At 40.0% G+C, this 17007-nt stretch overlaps 1 protein-coding gene across 1 annotated transcript in view; it reads right to left on the bottom strand.

The window, feature by feature from the left end:
• The window catches only part of LOC116946998 (uncharacterized), a 111298-nt gene that overhangs the window by 35788 nt on the left and 58503 nt on the right, over positions 1-17007 (bottom strand). Inside the window, exons 47-57 of the mRNA XM_076070184.1 lie at positions 14922-16922; positions 13191-13589; positions 11899-12018; positions 10688-10801; positions 9685-9798; positions 8307-8426; positions 7487-7620; positions 6641-6808; positions 5802-5987; positions 2993-3129; positions 2658-2749 (exon numbers count right to left, since the gene is read on the bottom strand). Coding sequence (XP_075926299.1) covers positions 2658-2749; positions 2993-3129; positions 5802-5987; positions 6641-6808; positions 7487-7620; positions 8307-8426; positions 9685-9798; positions 10688-10801; positions 11899-12018; positions 13191-13589; positions 14922-16922 — 3585 coding nt within the window. The remainder of the gene's footprint in view (positions 1-2657; positions 2750-2992; positions 3130-5801; positions 5988-6640; positions 6809-7486; positions 7621-8306; positions 8427-9684; positions 9799-10687; positions 10802-11898; positions 12019-13190; positions 13590-14921; positions 16923-17007) is intronic.

Raw genomic sequence — 17007 nt, 5'->3', positions numbered from 1 at the left:
GAAAATTAGAAATAAAAAAGCCACATGGGGACCACAACACTTAGTCAACACAATGTCATGGACAGAAAATACACACACATTAACTAGCTTGGATAACAAGGTCGACCATTGCTGCTTTAAAGTAGTGTCCTATATATAGCATTTGCACTCAACTACTTAAAAAACTACAGTATACATTATAAATAATAAACGAGCATAGACATATCAGAATATTAATTGTTTCAAAAACCACAAATGAAGTGCCACTTCACTGCAGGTAGCACCGTGTAATTTTTTTAAACAATACATTGTAACAAAATTATTGCCACTAGCGATGTTTTACCCATGGCACACCAAGAATGTAATGCATGGGAAAAGAAAAATACAACGGTAAAAAAGGAAAAAAAGAGAAAGAATGGGGAAATAAGAGTAAAATAATGGAAATTAAATTGGAAAACGTGAGCATATGGTCAGGAAAGATGAGGAGAGGGTGGAGGCCACATAAGAGCCTCGATGCTGCACGGAGCAGCATCTGTTTTCACAGGGGGTGGGGAGACGGGAGGGATTCAGACTGCAAGTAGTCACACAAAGGTCACGTGATTTGCGAGAGGCTTGAGCTCATTTATATATGTAAATTTACCCAGGAAATTCTTGTTTAACCAATAATCTTGAATGTTTGGCATGTGGGAGGAAATCAGTGATACCTATCTTACCAGGAACTCTTACGAACCAAGTAGTAACCTAGTTTAATCCTGGTTATCTTCTGAGATCAGGCAAGAAAATAGAGGGGAATTGCTAATAGGAATGATGTGCCAAGTTACAAAAATGGTTATTGGATGTCATGGTAAGTTGGTGGGAAAATGTCTCTTTGGCAGTGATAATCACCACAATAACAAAACATGAATAGCAACATTTAATTAAATGAACTGTGGTATTTAACACGTAGGCTTTCACGACCAATATCCATAATAGAGGTTTTTTTTGGGTTGGATCGCGTAAATATATAAATGTGTCATTAAAACCCACCACCACCCAACACAGCCAACTAGTAAGGGTTGTCATGTAAACAGAACATGCCAATTCGTCACTAGTACAGCACACCGGTGTGTTGGAGAGCCAAGCCACATTTACAATCTGAGTACGACGTTTCGCTAGTAATTACAACTAGCTTCATCAGGCTGTGTCGGGTGTGGTATTAAAAATACACAAATGCTAAAATATTAGAATTAGATGAAGATGCTGCTTCAATGAACTTTTAAATGAAATTTAAATAATAACAAATTATTCTATGATACTGCATTGGCAGTTGTCAAGAGAGGCCAACGTGCTGTGAAGAAGGGCCGTTGCCCTCTCTGTGCTGTGAAAAGGGCTGTAGCCCTCTCTGTGTGCTGTGAAAAGGGCCGTTGCCCTCCCTTGTGTGCTTTGAACAAGGGCCATTGCCCTCTGTGCTGTGAAGGACCGTTGCCCAAAATATCACCTTAAACAATAACTGGTTTCATAGACACCCTGTAACAAGCTACTGTTCAGGGACATAGCGATCTATCACACTCAGCGGGACGGCACTAGCGTAAGCTAAAAAAAATACAGTTGTGGTTGTGTGCATGACTTTTATGAAGACTGGTTGTGAAAGATCCATGCTCTTTGTTTAAAATTAACCTTTATATGATATTTCAAGGAATGTGTGCTGCATCATGCAAGTGGTAAACCAACCCACTTTTATGGAGAAGCAACATGTAAAAAAACAAATGCTTCACGATAAAATAACGCATTTTGATGTTTTACAAATGGCAAAGGAAATCCACATTTTGTATCAAACAGTGCAGCCCCGGAGGGTGAGTGGTCACCATATATGGCCATTTTGTGTAGAAATGTCATCAACCATGATGGCTTTTTTAACTAAACACTGCCTATTACATAATTTCAGTTAAATCGTGATTGACAACCCATAATTCCTTTGGGGGTAAATAAAGTGAGTACCCTGCCATATAATTTGGCTCTGGGCTACAAAATGAGCGCTTGCCCACGTTCTATTGTACGGGAAATTAATTGATATTTTTACAGTAAAAAAAATCGAGTACAATTAATATTAATATAGTGGATGCCACGAAGGTTATGGCTCAATGTCCCCCCATTTAATTTATCTCCTTATTGCTTGCTCATAAAATGTTACACACATTTTTGACATGTTGAATAATTGAAGAATCTATTTACCAAACGCATCCAGAGATTTAGATAGTAGAAATCAACACGGCAATGTCGGACCACATAGAAGCCTGAGAACGTCCGAAAACAGATTGTCCTGTCCCATCCACCAAATAGTCATAAAACTTTAAACATTTTTCATAAAAAATATATATTGTTGATGAAAAAGAAGCCATTACTTTTATGGGAAGTCTTCTACCAAATAACCTTCCTATTAAGTTAAACATTGCTATCAATAATGAGAGAGTCATAAACATTTTTTTTCTCTCCCTCAAAAGTCACAAGCCCTGTTTGTATTTCCCCAAATACACCTCGACATCTCCGTGTGTATAACAAAACCTTAAATGAACATAATGGGAAATCCACAACAGGTGGAATATTTTTGTTCCCCTATATATGGGAAGAGCAACGTATTGCAAGTCATGTCAGAAAACACTACGCTGATTTCAATGTATTAAAGTGTACAAATGAATTACCAGTATTGTTTCCAATGACCGTATCTGGGCGATAGCGAGCTGGATTTGTCGGTCTTGACAGTGCATCATTGTAATAGAACCGGTTTGTTCCACTGTGAGGGGCAAATAAAGACATGAGAGAATCGTTATCACTGATTTCTTTGAAATAAATGTATATTGAGCTTATCTTTAAAAATCAAAAAAATATTCGTGGCCACGTTCACGATGTTTTCTGCACACCACTGTGTTCCATGACATTGCGACAATGACAAATATTCTTTGAGCATTCAAAGACCAGTGGTCCGGTCACCGTGGTTGCCACAAACGCAATGACTGTTGACAACGTTGCACCTCACCTATTGAATCCCATGAGGGCATTGTTAGAGCTGGGGTCTCTGGATTCTGGCCTCCATTGCATGCCTCCATCTTTGAAAAATATGAGGCAGAACGAGGAGTCGCCATCCGTGCTCAGAACGGCCTGGAAGGTGTTCGTCTGGAAGTGAAACAGCACCGTTAACTGATTAGTGATTCATTCCGGGCAGACTATCAATTGCTGGACATACGAGACTGAGTTGTAAGAGTATAAATTCAATCGTGGCGGGTGATAGAGCATGCCACTATATAAAAAGTAGTAAAGTATGGATGGACAAATACACAATGTCAACTAATGTATTGCATCTTCTTGGTTCTTTCGGTAAAGTCACGTAGAAGGGAAATAATCAAATGATTTTTATTATTTATTATTTTATTATGTCTCTTATTTCCCTTCTACGTGACTTTACCGAAAGAACCAAGAAGATGAATCCCTGCAGTCACGAAAGCTTTAAATCGAAATTTTTATGTATTGCAATTGAGCAAGGAAATGCTATTTTTATATGGAATTACAGCATGTGATATTTACCTCAGTCCAAACTATAGATTTTATGACGATCCAAGAGCTAGAAATATCACAAATAAATATGCATGCTCTGTGAACACTTTGATTTATCCTTAATCATGAAAACTGTGTTTTTTTTAAAGCTGTTTAATGATGTTTCTAGCACACACAAAACTTGACTAGTCTCACTACATCCGGTAGGTGGTTTCCGAGATTGTTTTGAGAATATATTCATAATAGAAATAAAAACAAATAATAGTCAAACAATCGAGAGCAGTGCAGCTATTCTTGATAAGAAAAAAAACTCAAGAGCTGCTGTGAGATTGGCCACGATGATGTGTTGACATACAACACAGAATTGTCTATTGGTTGCAATCTGAGATAAAGTCCAGTTCGTATCAAGAGTACAGTTTTGATAACCTTGGTGCGACACAGATTGAGACACATTTATAGTTCTGCAATTTAATTCATGAACACGTGGAGGGGATTTTTTCAGAAAAAAGTTAAACATTTCTTCAAAACATGTGGTAAATGCAATGCACTGTATTTCATAAGTGTTCATCCATCTCTAAAAAGTACCATGAAAAAACATTTCATATGGCACCTTCATGAGGTGGTTACCTACACCTGTGGCACGATTTTTCTAAAAACAATTTATGTCAAAATAGTGAACCAGTTAAAAATTGTAAACAAACTTAAACTTCAAGTATTTTTTTTTCATCAAAGGTAGGCCGAAGCGCCTGCCATACATGTATGTACAACAAAGCCATGTTTACAGACATGAACTCACCATTATTACTTCTGGTATGTACCTATCCGTATCAAGAAATTACCATAATGATAAAAAAACTGCCTCATAATTTTACTTGCACAAGAAAACTGCAGTACTAACAAAAACCTATAAGAAGTCTATCATTCAAGATACAGTACTAATGCAGGTACAAGTAAAAAGTTAACCTTTCTGCTGGTTTCACGGATTCGTTATTCATATTATTGATGCAACTCGACCTGGATGTACTGTATAATTGTGCTTGAGATTGGGAACATTGATGTCAGGAGGAGGACATTCATTTTCCTTCAACAGTCCCTCGAATGTCAGGAATGACTTGCTTTCACTCTGGTTCTGTGTGTTCTAAGATGGCTAAAAAGCCCAATGCGAGACCCGCAAACTCTGCCGAGGTTTGGACACGTGGTACTTGACGGGTCGAGTGGGTCGGTCGGTTGAGCTGCAGCCGCGCTCCTTTCGCTGTTTGCATTTGACTTCCTTGTGCTCTCACAGAAGAGACTCAAAGTGTGCAGTGCCGACCTGAATGCTACACATCTAGTTTGCGCGGTCTGGAGTCAAGGTCTCCCTGTGTACCAGCCAAATGATAAGCATTTAGCATTAAAAATTTTTACCGTAGTGCTACGATTGTAAAATAATGGTTACCTAATAATTTTATTTTTAGTGCTTGTAAAGGGCAGTATTAAAAAAGAGGTGGTTAAAGGGGATCAATCAGGAGTTGTTGTTGGTTTGCGAAGATGGAAAAAACGTGTTTCCCCATTCCAGAGGTTCTAACTCTATATGTCATCACACGAACTGACCAGTGAGATAAAATGTCTCTTGTGACAGATGGCTTTTTGCTATCTTTATGAAAACGTGTTTTTTGATAAAGATGTTCCATACAGGTATCAAAAATAGAATGTCAGTCTCTGTACCTCGTGCACAGAACTGGGGGAACTGGAATTTGCTGATAATTTACGTACAAAATGCATTTCCTCTTGGTTTATGCCACACGGAATGCAGGTTCACCACCCACTCACCTAACTTCTCGCCAGCTGCAACCCCACCCTGTAATCTGGTTAGAGCCACCACCCTTGCCAACAACGTAACAACGTCAAAATTGAGCGTTGTTATATTTCACAAGATACCTTGAATCAAGGAGGTTTTGTACCTTGGTACAAACATTTTTTTTGTGAGTTGCTGACAAGCTGCGGATATATGTATTATGCTAACATATGGAATATGGTGATATGGCCTTATGTATTGTAATATGGTGGCATGGCACAGTGTTATGGGATATATATCAAGCTGTGGACACTGGCAACAAGTCAAAAACCATGGTTATAGAGGGACATGGAATTTAATTGTGAGAAAAATTTGGTGAGACTTGTACAATGATACTTGCATCGTACAGCATTTCCACCACTTGCTCAGGGCTCTAAGCAGGAGAAGAGTACCACCGCAATGCTCATTTGAGCCAATAAATCACAACGACTTTTGTATGAAATCACTGAGATGGCCTTACGTATTTATAGTTGCTCCTGGCAGGCACAGCCGGGGCCTCCGCCCAGGTGATCTTCAACATCCATGTGGGCTCATAGCCATGTGTGTCTGACTGGCTGCTAAAGTTGGCTTGGATCTGCTCCATCACCTTCCCACGAAGGGTCAAGGCATCAGTATTATTGCTGAGGCCTTGATTAAAATCATACTCCTGTCAAGAAACAGGGGACATTTGTAGTTAGCTGCAATAATTAATTGTGATGCATTTTCCTATCAGAACACGCACTACAGAATAAACGGACACATCACGGTTAGTCAATTGGCAGGTTGAGTGTCATGGGTGAAAGCGTAGGTATTCACACCTCTTCCGGGATATCTGGTCCGTGTGGAAGATTAGGCCACGCACACCCTCGAAATGGGCTCTCTAGAGCTCCCTCTAGTGGACGTCATCCAGCCAGATACCGTGTATGCAACCCAGATCAAGATAAACACTGTGTGTTTTGTAAAGCCACTGCTGCTTCCCCATGCCGTGTCGACCAGAGATTTTGTATTGTTAGCATGTTCCATGACGCTGAACTGGTTCAGATATCACTCGCCACGGATGTTAGCCGTGGCCTGAGAATCAAAGTTAGGTCACCAGGTTCATAGTGCAGAATATTAAACCACTATACTATCACTTCCCAATACAATGACAGTACATGTTAATACAAAAAATCGCAGTAATGTGTAATTCAATGTTATGACATACAGAAACAAAAGCCTGTGTTTAGCTATAGTGGTGCCTGGGAGTGTAATTGGAACTCAATGAATTATGCACACCATGTAAAATGATTTGTTTCCTATTGAAGGCTACTTTTAACAAACCTGAAAGTACATGTTCCCAGTTTCTGAGGAGAAGTCAGCATCATCCCAGAACACGGCAATCATAGGGATAGAAGAGCTCTCTGTAAAACCGTTGATGAAGGGGTTGGGATAGGCAAATTGCGTTGAATCTTCGACATTTTTGAAAATAATCAGGCCATTGTCTGTAAACTGTAGATTAGAAGCATACACAAGATACCGTGAGTACAATTTCTATTAAAAATAAAAGCGTGCATTAATGGTATAATCACATTTTTTGCTGTCAATCATCACCTTAACTGAAATCACCTTTGTCAGCATCATCAACATCATCCTACTTACACGTAATTGTAATAAACTAAACTGCGAAACAATTTATATTTTACCTGGTAAGGCCCACTGAGCTACATAGCTCTTTTTCAGAAGAGACCTGGCCACAAATGATAGGTCAACGAAGTGACTTATCATGTGGAAATGTAGAGCAGCCAAATACTCTAAATGCATGTTGATTCTAAATATGGAGAGAAAACCGGAGGACTCGGAGACAAATCCACATGACCACGGCGAGAGAGAACATGCAAACTCCAAATATACAGGTGTCAGGGTCAGGATATTACCCATAACCTTCTGTATACCAGGCGAGGTAGTTAACATCTTACCACCGTGGTGGCCCATTCCAACACCATTGGCTCTGTGAGGTGATAATTGTGTTTGCACTTACATATGCAAATGAATAAATATCAAGCAACGCGTGAAATTAAAAAAAACAAATACATGTTAAGGATTATGCAAAAAAATTTACACGCATACACCTGTTATTAATTTATGTATAAATTAAAGAGTTTAAACATAACTGGCTACTGTACTTACATACAACCGCTGGTAGAACTTGGAGGCAAAAGGAAAACCATACGGAGGTGAGAAGAAAGGAGACACTGAATCCGTGGAAAAGGTCCTCATAGTTGTGTCACCCACAGTTGGTCCATATTCGAAAAGTCTTTTCTCTACATATACAAAATAAACACAAATTGCCACATTTTACAATGCGTTCAGAAGTGACATACCAGTGGATGTTGGTCTTCAAAATACTTACTTTCCTGATTAATTGGCATAGTCTGCAATTAACTTTACACGAGCTGTAATTTTTCAATTCGATTTGGGTTCTGCATGTGCTGTTTAGGATTTACAATGGCAGGTCATGCACGACTAACTTAATTATCTGGAGTAAATGGGAGGTAAGGGATTGCCCGGATTAAAAAAAAAATACAACGCTAGGATCGTGCAAAAATACGTGTAAATTAGGCTATCAAAACATTGACACAATGGGGGTGACGGCATTGAATGTGTCATCTGTTTTTGGTTTGCTTGCCGACGCATGTGCAGTCACGTGAGCACCGAGTCACTGACCATCAACAAGTGAGGAGCTGCTAATAATTCAACCATAAGGACGTCAACTAGACATCGTCACTACATGTGACGATATCTAGCTGGTTGACTACCACAGCAAGCAGCTGCTTGGACTCAATATCCCACACTCATTCCCAGATGGCATGCAAAGGTTGGCATTTCAAAATGAGGTTATAGCAGTGCGGAGAAACAGCAGCTCTTTATAATAGTATGGGCAATACCAACTGCACGACACGTACAACATTGTACGATGTGCAATATCAAGAGAACTATGATTCCTTACCAATGCATTGAACACCATCTCCCTCGTAACCAGCATTGCATTTGCAGCTGAAGGAGCCCGCTGTGTTGGTGCAGGTGGCACGCGTGGCATGGCAGGGACGCGCTATACACTCGTCAACATCTACACACGTGCGGTAAACACAAACGTGCATGCAGATGACATGCAACCGCACACGCAAAGATCCACAGAATACAAATGCTCGTACACACCAATGCACCCATACATATGTAGTGCTAATACTTACGCGATCCCGGGGGTAGAAATTCCCACGGGATTCCCAGGTGACTGTTAAAGGTGACGTCACGAAGGAAAGGAAAGAGACGGCGGGGCGTGAGAGAGAGGAGATAGAGTGGTGACATCACCGGATGAGGCGGGGCGATTGGGGCGGCTTCCTGGTGGGATTTGGGAATCGAGTGGTCGTGCGTGGGATGAGCTCGTGCGGAAAATAAAGAAGTGTGTCGTCTGAACCTTCATCTGTGGACTCATTACAAATATATAAATATCCCTATATACGTCTTCGGATATATCAATATACGAGGGCCCTTCAATTTTGTAATTATCTGATTGAACACTGGCACAATTCATGCGGCTACTTGGTAGAAATTTGGTAGTTTTCACTAAAAATGGGAGTCCATTCCATATTTGTTTTTATTAACGTGTGGCTGATTCTTGACAAAAACTCACCTTTTCTGCCACTACCGTAATTGCGGAAATTCCCAAAGACGGGGTTAAGTCAAGATTAAGGAAGAATCGATGGAAAAAATGTTCTGCAAATTGCCATCAAAAGGAATCCTATTAAACATGCTTTGGCAGCATGGCTGCCACATTTATATGACCGCTTTAACCCAGCAAAATCTCAAGAAGTCTCATGCCTTTTTCAGAAGGGTCCTGCCAAGTTTTCACAGTAGTGGGCAATGTTACTGCGTGTACTCCCAATTGATTAATTTGCAGGTAATTTATCACCACCGGGATGTTTAGTCAATGCCAGTTACATTGTATGTTTTCTTTTAGCTAGAGGAGAAAATAGACTAAACCCATGCAGAACATGGGGAGAACATACAAACGCCATTTCGTGCCCTAGTCATGATTCGAAACTGGGCCCTTCTTGCTACGAGACAATTGTTACCACTGTGTATACCCTGCCGCCCTGTATAATAATGTCTTGTCCATTGCAATTTTATATTTTAAGCAATTGATTTGATTTATCCCCCCTTTGCATGAGAAACAATTATACCAAGTAATGTACAGAAAATGGAGAGGCAACACATAAAAAGAACAGATAACGTAAATCAATATTCTCTGTAACAGACATTCATGTCTTATGCTCAGGTTTTTTTCTTAACACAACCCGTTTTAAGGAAACAGAAGCGTGTCTTACCTTCTGAGCAGTTCACACCTCTCCATCCACTCCGGCAAATACAAGTGTAGCTATTATCACCGTCCAAACAGGTTGCACTATTTTGGCATACACTTCCAGCACAGTCGTCAATATCTATTTGGACAAATTAAAACATTCACATTTCAGTGCCAGTTCCCATGTATATGTTTTATTATAATTGTGTTCGTCATATGAATATGGTTATAAACTGTGTTTTCTGTTTTGTGTCCACCAGATGCTGCTATGGTATATTGGTGACTACCTATGTGTATGTATGTTGAACTTCTTTCGCACCCTTAGGGGTTCTTTCGGTAAAGTCACGAAAAAATGGAAATAATAAAATAATAAAAATAAAACAAGAAAATTCTCACGACGTTTCAGCCACAACGCAAGCAGCCGTCCTCAGGTGAAGAACAGAGCTAATGGACACTGTTATGTTGAATTTTTATTATTTTATTATTTCTTTTCTATGTGACTTTACCAAAAGAACCAAGAATATGAATCCCTGCAGTCACGAAAGCTTTAAATCGAAACTTATTTCGCACCGTATGTAGCTAACCATGCTAATCAGATGTGTGTGGAGGGGGGGGGGGACAACAGACTCAACACCAAAAGCAGTTCGAGAGAAATGAGTTTTAAATTTAGATTTAAAGAGCATAGCTCCAGTGACTTCCTAATATCGGAAGGAAGAGCGTTCCAGATGGCCGCAGAAGCGCATCCGAAAGTGTGCGATGCAGGGACCGTCTTTGTTCGATGGGTTGTCGGGTCCGTGACACAGCGTACTAACTCGCTACAGGTGTGAACCTTTGAGATCATCGGGCCTAGTGTCACCAGGACAACACATGCCTTGTTAACTGTCTGAGATCCCCCCCCACCCCAGTAAACCTGTGCAGCTCTGAGCCCTCCCCACCACTAACTGTTGACATGTCAATACAGGGAATTATAAATACTCAATGTGTTGTGTATTTTGAAGAGTTACACGACAAGATTGTAATGCACTTACTCTCTGTGCAGTTCAGCCCACTCCAGCCTGACACACAGCTACACGAGTAGGAGCCTTGAGTGTTGGCACAGCTGCCTCCATGTTTGCAAGGCCTCGACTGACATTCATCCACATCTGCAAGATAATACATTGTGCATATGACTTATCAAATCAATCACACTGCAGAATTAGTTATAGTATATTAATGTATTCGATGAATTCATCCTTGTGAACATTTCACAAAACCTCATGATTCCATAAAGTGTACAAAGGGCTTCTTGTACACCACCGTATTTTGGAATTTCATAGCTTTTCTAAAGATGTAAATTTTTGGCTATTATTACTTCCGTGTGCAGTATACATAGAGGGTAGAATATATAAATAATGTTAAAGTACTGTAACTTGATGCTTGACTAACGATGACTATAGAGTGTTGACGTATTATACAAAATTTAACCTATATCGGGGTTCATATTCTTAGTTTTTTCGGTAAAGTCACGTTGAAGAGAAACAACAAAATAATAAAATATATATAAAACAATAAAAAATTCTCACGACGTTTCGACCATGAGTTATGGTCGAAACGTCGTGAGAATTTTTTATTGTTATATATATTTTATTATTTTGTTGTTTCTCTTCAACGTGACTTTACCGAAAAAACTAAGAATATGAATTACTGCAGTCACGAAAGCTTTAAATCAAAATTTATATCGGGGTTATTGCGATTAAATATAAAGATACCGGTGCGTTTGAGTTATACTTTTAAAACACTAATTCAAACAAACATTTTCCAAACCTTCATGTGTATTCTGTATGTATGTACAGTGTTACAAGTTGTCTTCTTAAAATAAAAAATAACATACTCCTTCAATTAAACTAAACTATAATATTTACTGGGTAAAGTCCACTGAGCTATTAGCTATTATATGTGGCTTTTACCACACGAGGGTATGCATAGCAGCAGCCAAATAATGTAAATGCATGTTTATAAATGTGGAGGGAAAAACCGGACCCAGAGAAAAATCTATGCGACCACACGGAGAGAGAACACGTGACTCCGAAAATACAACAGGCATCGTCAAGATCAGGATCAAACCCATGACCTCTTGTGTACCAGGCGAGAAAGCTGGCACCTAGTCAAAACTATATTTAGGGGTTTATTTTAGTTGAAAGTTGCCTCTATAGTTTACTCAAAGAATTGTGATGACGTGAATAAGGCATGTTAGGCTCACCACTGCATATCTGCGGGCTGGTGAGGCTGAACCCACTGTTACAGTAGCAGGTAGACATTGATGTCTTCGCATCAATGAAGCATTGGCCGTTGGTGCAGGCAATGTTGCAGGTGGTGAGTGCTGTAAAAATAATCGATTTCACATCATCATCATCACTGTCATCAACAAACTTAAACACCAAGTAAAAGGATACCGCACACCGTTTAAATTTAAGCATCGCATAATCTTCATCAGCATCATCATCATCATCCATGGTCTATCAAGTGCTGAATTAAGACCTCTCAAGGCCATTGCCATCTCTTGTCTTGGTTCGGTGATACCACAATCCATCTCACTCCGGCACAAGAACTGATCTCAATGTTACATTCCTAATGTTGTTGTCCTCGTCGGTGCATTCTCTTCTTTGGCTGAAATTCCATCATCGGTCTCGTCGTCCATCGTCCATCATCACGCCCTCCAGTGATGTGTCCTCCCCAATCCAACTTAAGTTGCTTAACAGCCAATATAGCGTTTCTGATTTTTTTTGTTACCTGATCCATAGTTGTTAAAATGTGATGGTCAAATTCGATTAACATATTCTTTGTCTTTTACATATGTCATACAAAACCAAATTCATTTAAATTTTGATTTAAAGCTTTCGTGACTGCAGGGATTCATATTCTTGGTTCTTTCGGTAAAGTCACGTAGAAGAATTTTATTGTTTTATATTTTTATTATTTTATTGTTTCCCTTCTACGTGAATTTACCGAAAGAACCAAGAATACAAATTCATTTAATTTGAAATTATGACATTGCGAAGAAAAATCAGCACCGAAAGCCAAAGTGCTGAATTTTTTACATGATTATATTATTTCATGGGCTATGTCAGTATAAAACATAATGCCAACATAGGCTATAATTTAATACACATTGATCACAAAGATGGAATCACAGAGATGGTTTCCATCTCTGCATTTATCAGAATTTAATTGAAAACAAGAACACACGCTTGTGTAAATTGTGTTCAGGACAAATTTGTTGAAAATTAATAAGGCTCAACAAATAATGTAGGTTTGCAAAAATGTATGTAAACATATTTTTAAATCTTGAAATTAAATTTTTTTAGATAACAGGGAATTCGAGTTGTGGCCATGTTTGATACAACAAAGAGAAAGTCCATGAGCGCAGACCAGATATGTCACTGGAATTTGTTACATGGTCAATAACAGTGAATTACGTGATAACCATGTGGAATGCTAGCAACCAAAACAATTCAAATCAACCAATGCTTATGTTTGTGCAAGAACCGGTACCTGTTACTTGCTTCACTGACACTCCGGCATTGGAGACATTGCCTCTTCCGAAGGTTTTGACCGTGATTGTGTATTCAACACCAGGACGTAGCGCAGAAAACCTGGCTGTGAGTGACCCGTTCGGGCTGACCGACACAGCCGATGCCTCTTGAGGAGAGATGAATGCAATGTACTGCTCCACATAACCCTCAGCAGCCAGCCACACAACCTCCAGGGAGGTGTTTTTCACTCCTTGGCTGGTCAAAGTCAAATTTTTCACGAGTCCCGGCACCACGATTGCAGCCGTAGTTGGCACGGAGGTCGTGGAGACAGTTGTTGCGGATGACGGTGTCGGTGATATCGACGATGTAATAACAGTTGTTGTGGATTGTGTTGTTCCATTTGAAGTTGGTGTTGTACCTGAATTTACAGACGTACATATGTACATGTATTAGGTTGTGGCGTGATTACACATTTACTTCATGGGACCTCCTTTGCCAGTACCAAAATGAGAATAGGTTTTCCCCTTTTTTCTGGAAACAAAACAGGTGTTAAGATTTTGATTTAAAGCTTTCGTGACTGCAGTAATTCATATTCTTAGTTTTTTCGGTAAAGTCACGTTGAAGAGAAACAACAAAACATATATAAAACAATAAAAAATTCTCACGACGTTTCGACCATAACTCAAACGGTCATCATCATGCAAACCGACACACCTGATGATGACCGTTTGAGTTATGGTCGAAACGTCGTGAGAATTTTTTATTGTTTTATATATATTTTGTTATTTTGTTGTTTCTCTTCAACGTGACTTTACCGAAAAAACTAAGAATATAGGTGTTAAGATGTTAAAACACCAAACTGAAACCTTTTACAGGGGAATCATGTCTGCATTAACCACAATACTTGTGGTCAGAATGCAAACAAAAAACATACTCTGGTAATATATACATTGTCTTTGAAACTGATTGGTCCACACCAGAGACAGCTTTCTTTTGAGCCTAGTCTCAAACGGTGTTAGACCAGAGGACGCCAAAAGGCGTCAAAAGGCGTTCTCTGACATGATTCCTTGTAAAAGGTTTCAGTTTGGTGTTTTAACATCTTAACACCTGTTTTGTTGCCAGAAAAAGGTGAAAACCTATTCTTACACATTTACTGTATTACTGCATACATTACATCTTTCCACTTTGTTGTATTCCACATAATTTACTTGAAAAAATAGTTAACAGTACTTGGCAAAATTGGAAGATGAATCATTTACAATTAGGGGAATGTAACTGTTCAGGAAATACATTTTTCATTGTCATTTTCTAGCAAACATTTTAAGCCAGTGTCTCCCTGCCAAATTTAGTATTTGGCTGCTATGAATTGTATTTGGCTGCTATACATTTCCACATGATAGGCCTCTTCGTTGAACTATCATTTGTGGCCAGGTCGCTTATGAAAAAGAGCTGTATAGCTCAGTGGGCCTTACCTGCTAAAATAAATACAAATTTAGTAACATTTTGTATTAAAGTCGGTGCTCATCCCCGCTCACAACATTGAACCAGTATGGGAGACAACATATCGAAGGACAGAGACCCCAGTCTCTACAGAGGACAATTAAAATTGAATTTTCACGGTGGTGCTTATTTTATCTAGCTTTGAAAAATTATGAGCTGAACTCATAATCTCCACCCAGCCTCATTTTATTTAATATATCGACAGCAGAATACAGAGTTTTGATACATGAGACCACTATACACTGCTTACCTGAGTTAGACACAGTGGTGGAAGTCGATGCAGTCGTTGGAGATGTCACCGTTGAAATGATACTGATTGTTGAATTCGGAGTGACTGTTGCATTTGTGGTTGAGGCTGTAGACGATGACACTGTTGATATTATTGTTGTGTATGAGGTGGGTGAGTTCACTATCGGTTGAGTCACAGCTGTGCTTGTTGACTGGTTTGTAAGTGCAGTCACTGTTGTGCTATTGGTTCGCAATGTAGTTATTGATGTTGTTGTCGAGCCCACAGCTGTGTAAGCTGCTGTCGTGTTCGATGTAGCAGGCGAAATCGCACTTGTCGACGCTCCCGTTGAGGAATTGGGAGCTGCTGTTGTAACTATGTGTACCATTGTGGCTGTGTTTGTTGTGTTTGATGTCCCTAATATTGGTAGAGTCACGTTTGTGCCATTAGGTCCTATTGTAGACATTGCTGCGGTGGTCACTGATGTCACAGTGGTCTTTGAAGTTGCGTTTGATACCTCTGTTAGAGCTACGGGACCTGTTGTATTCATATTCACCGTCACTAATGTGCTTTCGGTCCCAACTCTCGTTGTTGATGCTGTTGTCGAATCCACAGCTGATGTATTCACTGCTGTTGTGTTCGAGGGCACTGTTATTGGTGATGTCTCTACAGCGGTAGCGGTTGCATTCATATAATCTGTTATATGTGTTACCGAGGCGGCTGATGTTGAGAATGATGGAGGTTGAGTCACAGCTGATGTATTCGATGTTGTTGTGTTCGAGGGCGCTGTTATTGGTGATGTACCTACAGCAGTAGTGGTTGTATTCATCGAATCGGTTGTATTTGTTACCAAGGCGGCTGATGTTGAGATTGATGGAGGTTGAGTCACAGCTGATGTGTTCGCTGTTGTTGTGTTCGAGGGTGCTGTTATTGGTGATGTCTCTACAGCGGTAGCAGTTGCATTCATATAATCTGTTATATGTGTTACCGAGGAGGCTGATGTTGAGAATGATGGAGGTTGAGTCACAGCTGATGTATTCGCTGCTGTTGTGTTCGAGGGCGCTGTTATTGGTGATGTCTCTACAGCAGTAGCGGTTGCATTCATATAATCAGTTGTATTTGTTATCGAGGCGGCTGATGTTGAGAATGATGGAGGTTGAGTCACAGCTGATGTGTTCGCTGCTGTTGTGTTCGAGGGCGCTGTTATTGGTGATGTCTCTACAGCGGTAGCGGTTGCATTCATATAATCTGTTATATGTGTTACCGAGGCGGCTGATGTTGAGAATGATGGAGGTTGAGTCACAGCTGATGTATTCGCTGTTGTTGTGTTCGAGGGTGCTGTTATTGGTGATGTCTCTACAGCGGTAGCGGTTGCATTCATATAATCAGTTGTATTTGTTACCGAGGCGGCTGATGTTGAGAATGATGGAGGTTGAGTCACAGCTGATGTATTCGCTGTTGTTGTGTTCGAGGGTGCTGTTATTGGTGATGTCTCTACAGCGGTAGCGGTTGCATTCATATAATCAGTTGTATTTGTTACCGAGGCGGCTGATGTTGAGAATGATGGAGGTTGAGTCACAGCTGATGCATTCGCTGCTGTTGTGTTCGAGGGCGCTGTTATTGGTGATGTCTCTACAGCGGTAGCGGTTGCATTCATATCATTTGTTATATGTGTTACCGAGGCGGCTGATGTTGAGAATGATGGAGGTTGAGTCACAGCTGATGTATTCGCTGCTGTTGTGTTCGAGGGTGCTGTTATTGGTGATGTCTCTACAGCGGTAGTGGTTGCATTCATCGAATCAGTTGTATTTGTTACCGAGGCGGCTGATGTTGAGAATGATGGAGGTTGAGTAATTGCAGTGAATGATGCATTCATTGGTGTAGTAGTGGCCGATACACCTTCTGATGTGAAGAATACTGTAGAATTACTCGATGTGTTTGAGGTGGTTGATCTTGGTGGACTCGCTGTCTGTGGTGACTGTGTTGAATTAGCAGTCCCTGGCGTGGTTGAATATGTCGTTGCCACTGTGAGAGTGATTCAATAGTTTACAATTAATCAATCATTCTTGTGACTTCAACAACTTTTCAATGTACCTTGCAGTAAAACAAG

Source organism: Petromyzon marinus, chromosome 28, assembly GCF_048934315.1.
Source record: "Petromyzon marinus isolate PM22_M1 ecotype Great Lakes invasive population chromosome 28, UKy_Petmar_22M1.pri1.0, whole genome shotgun sequence".
Lineage (NCBI taxonomy): Eukaryota > Metazoa > Chordata > Hyperoartia > Petromyzontiformes > Petromyzontidae > Petromyzon > Petromyzon marinus.
This window is presented reverse-complemented; position numbering and strand designations above follow the sequence as displayed.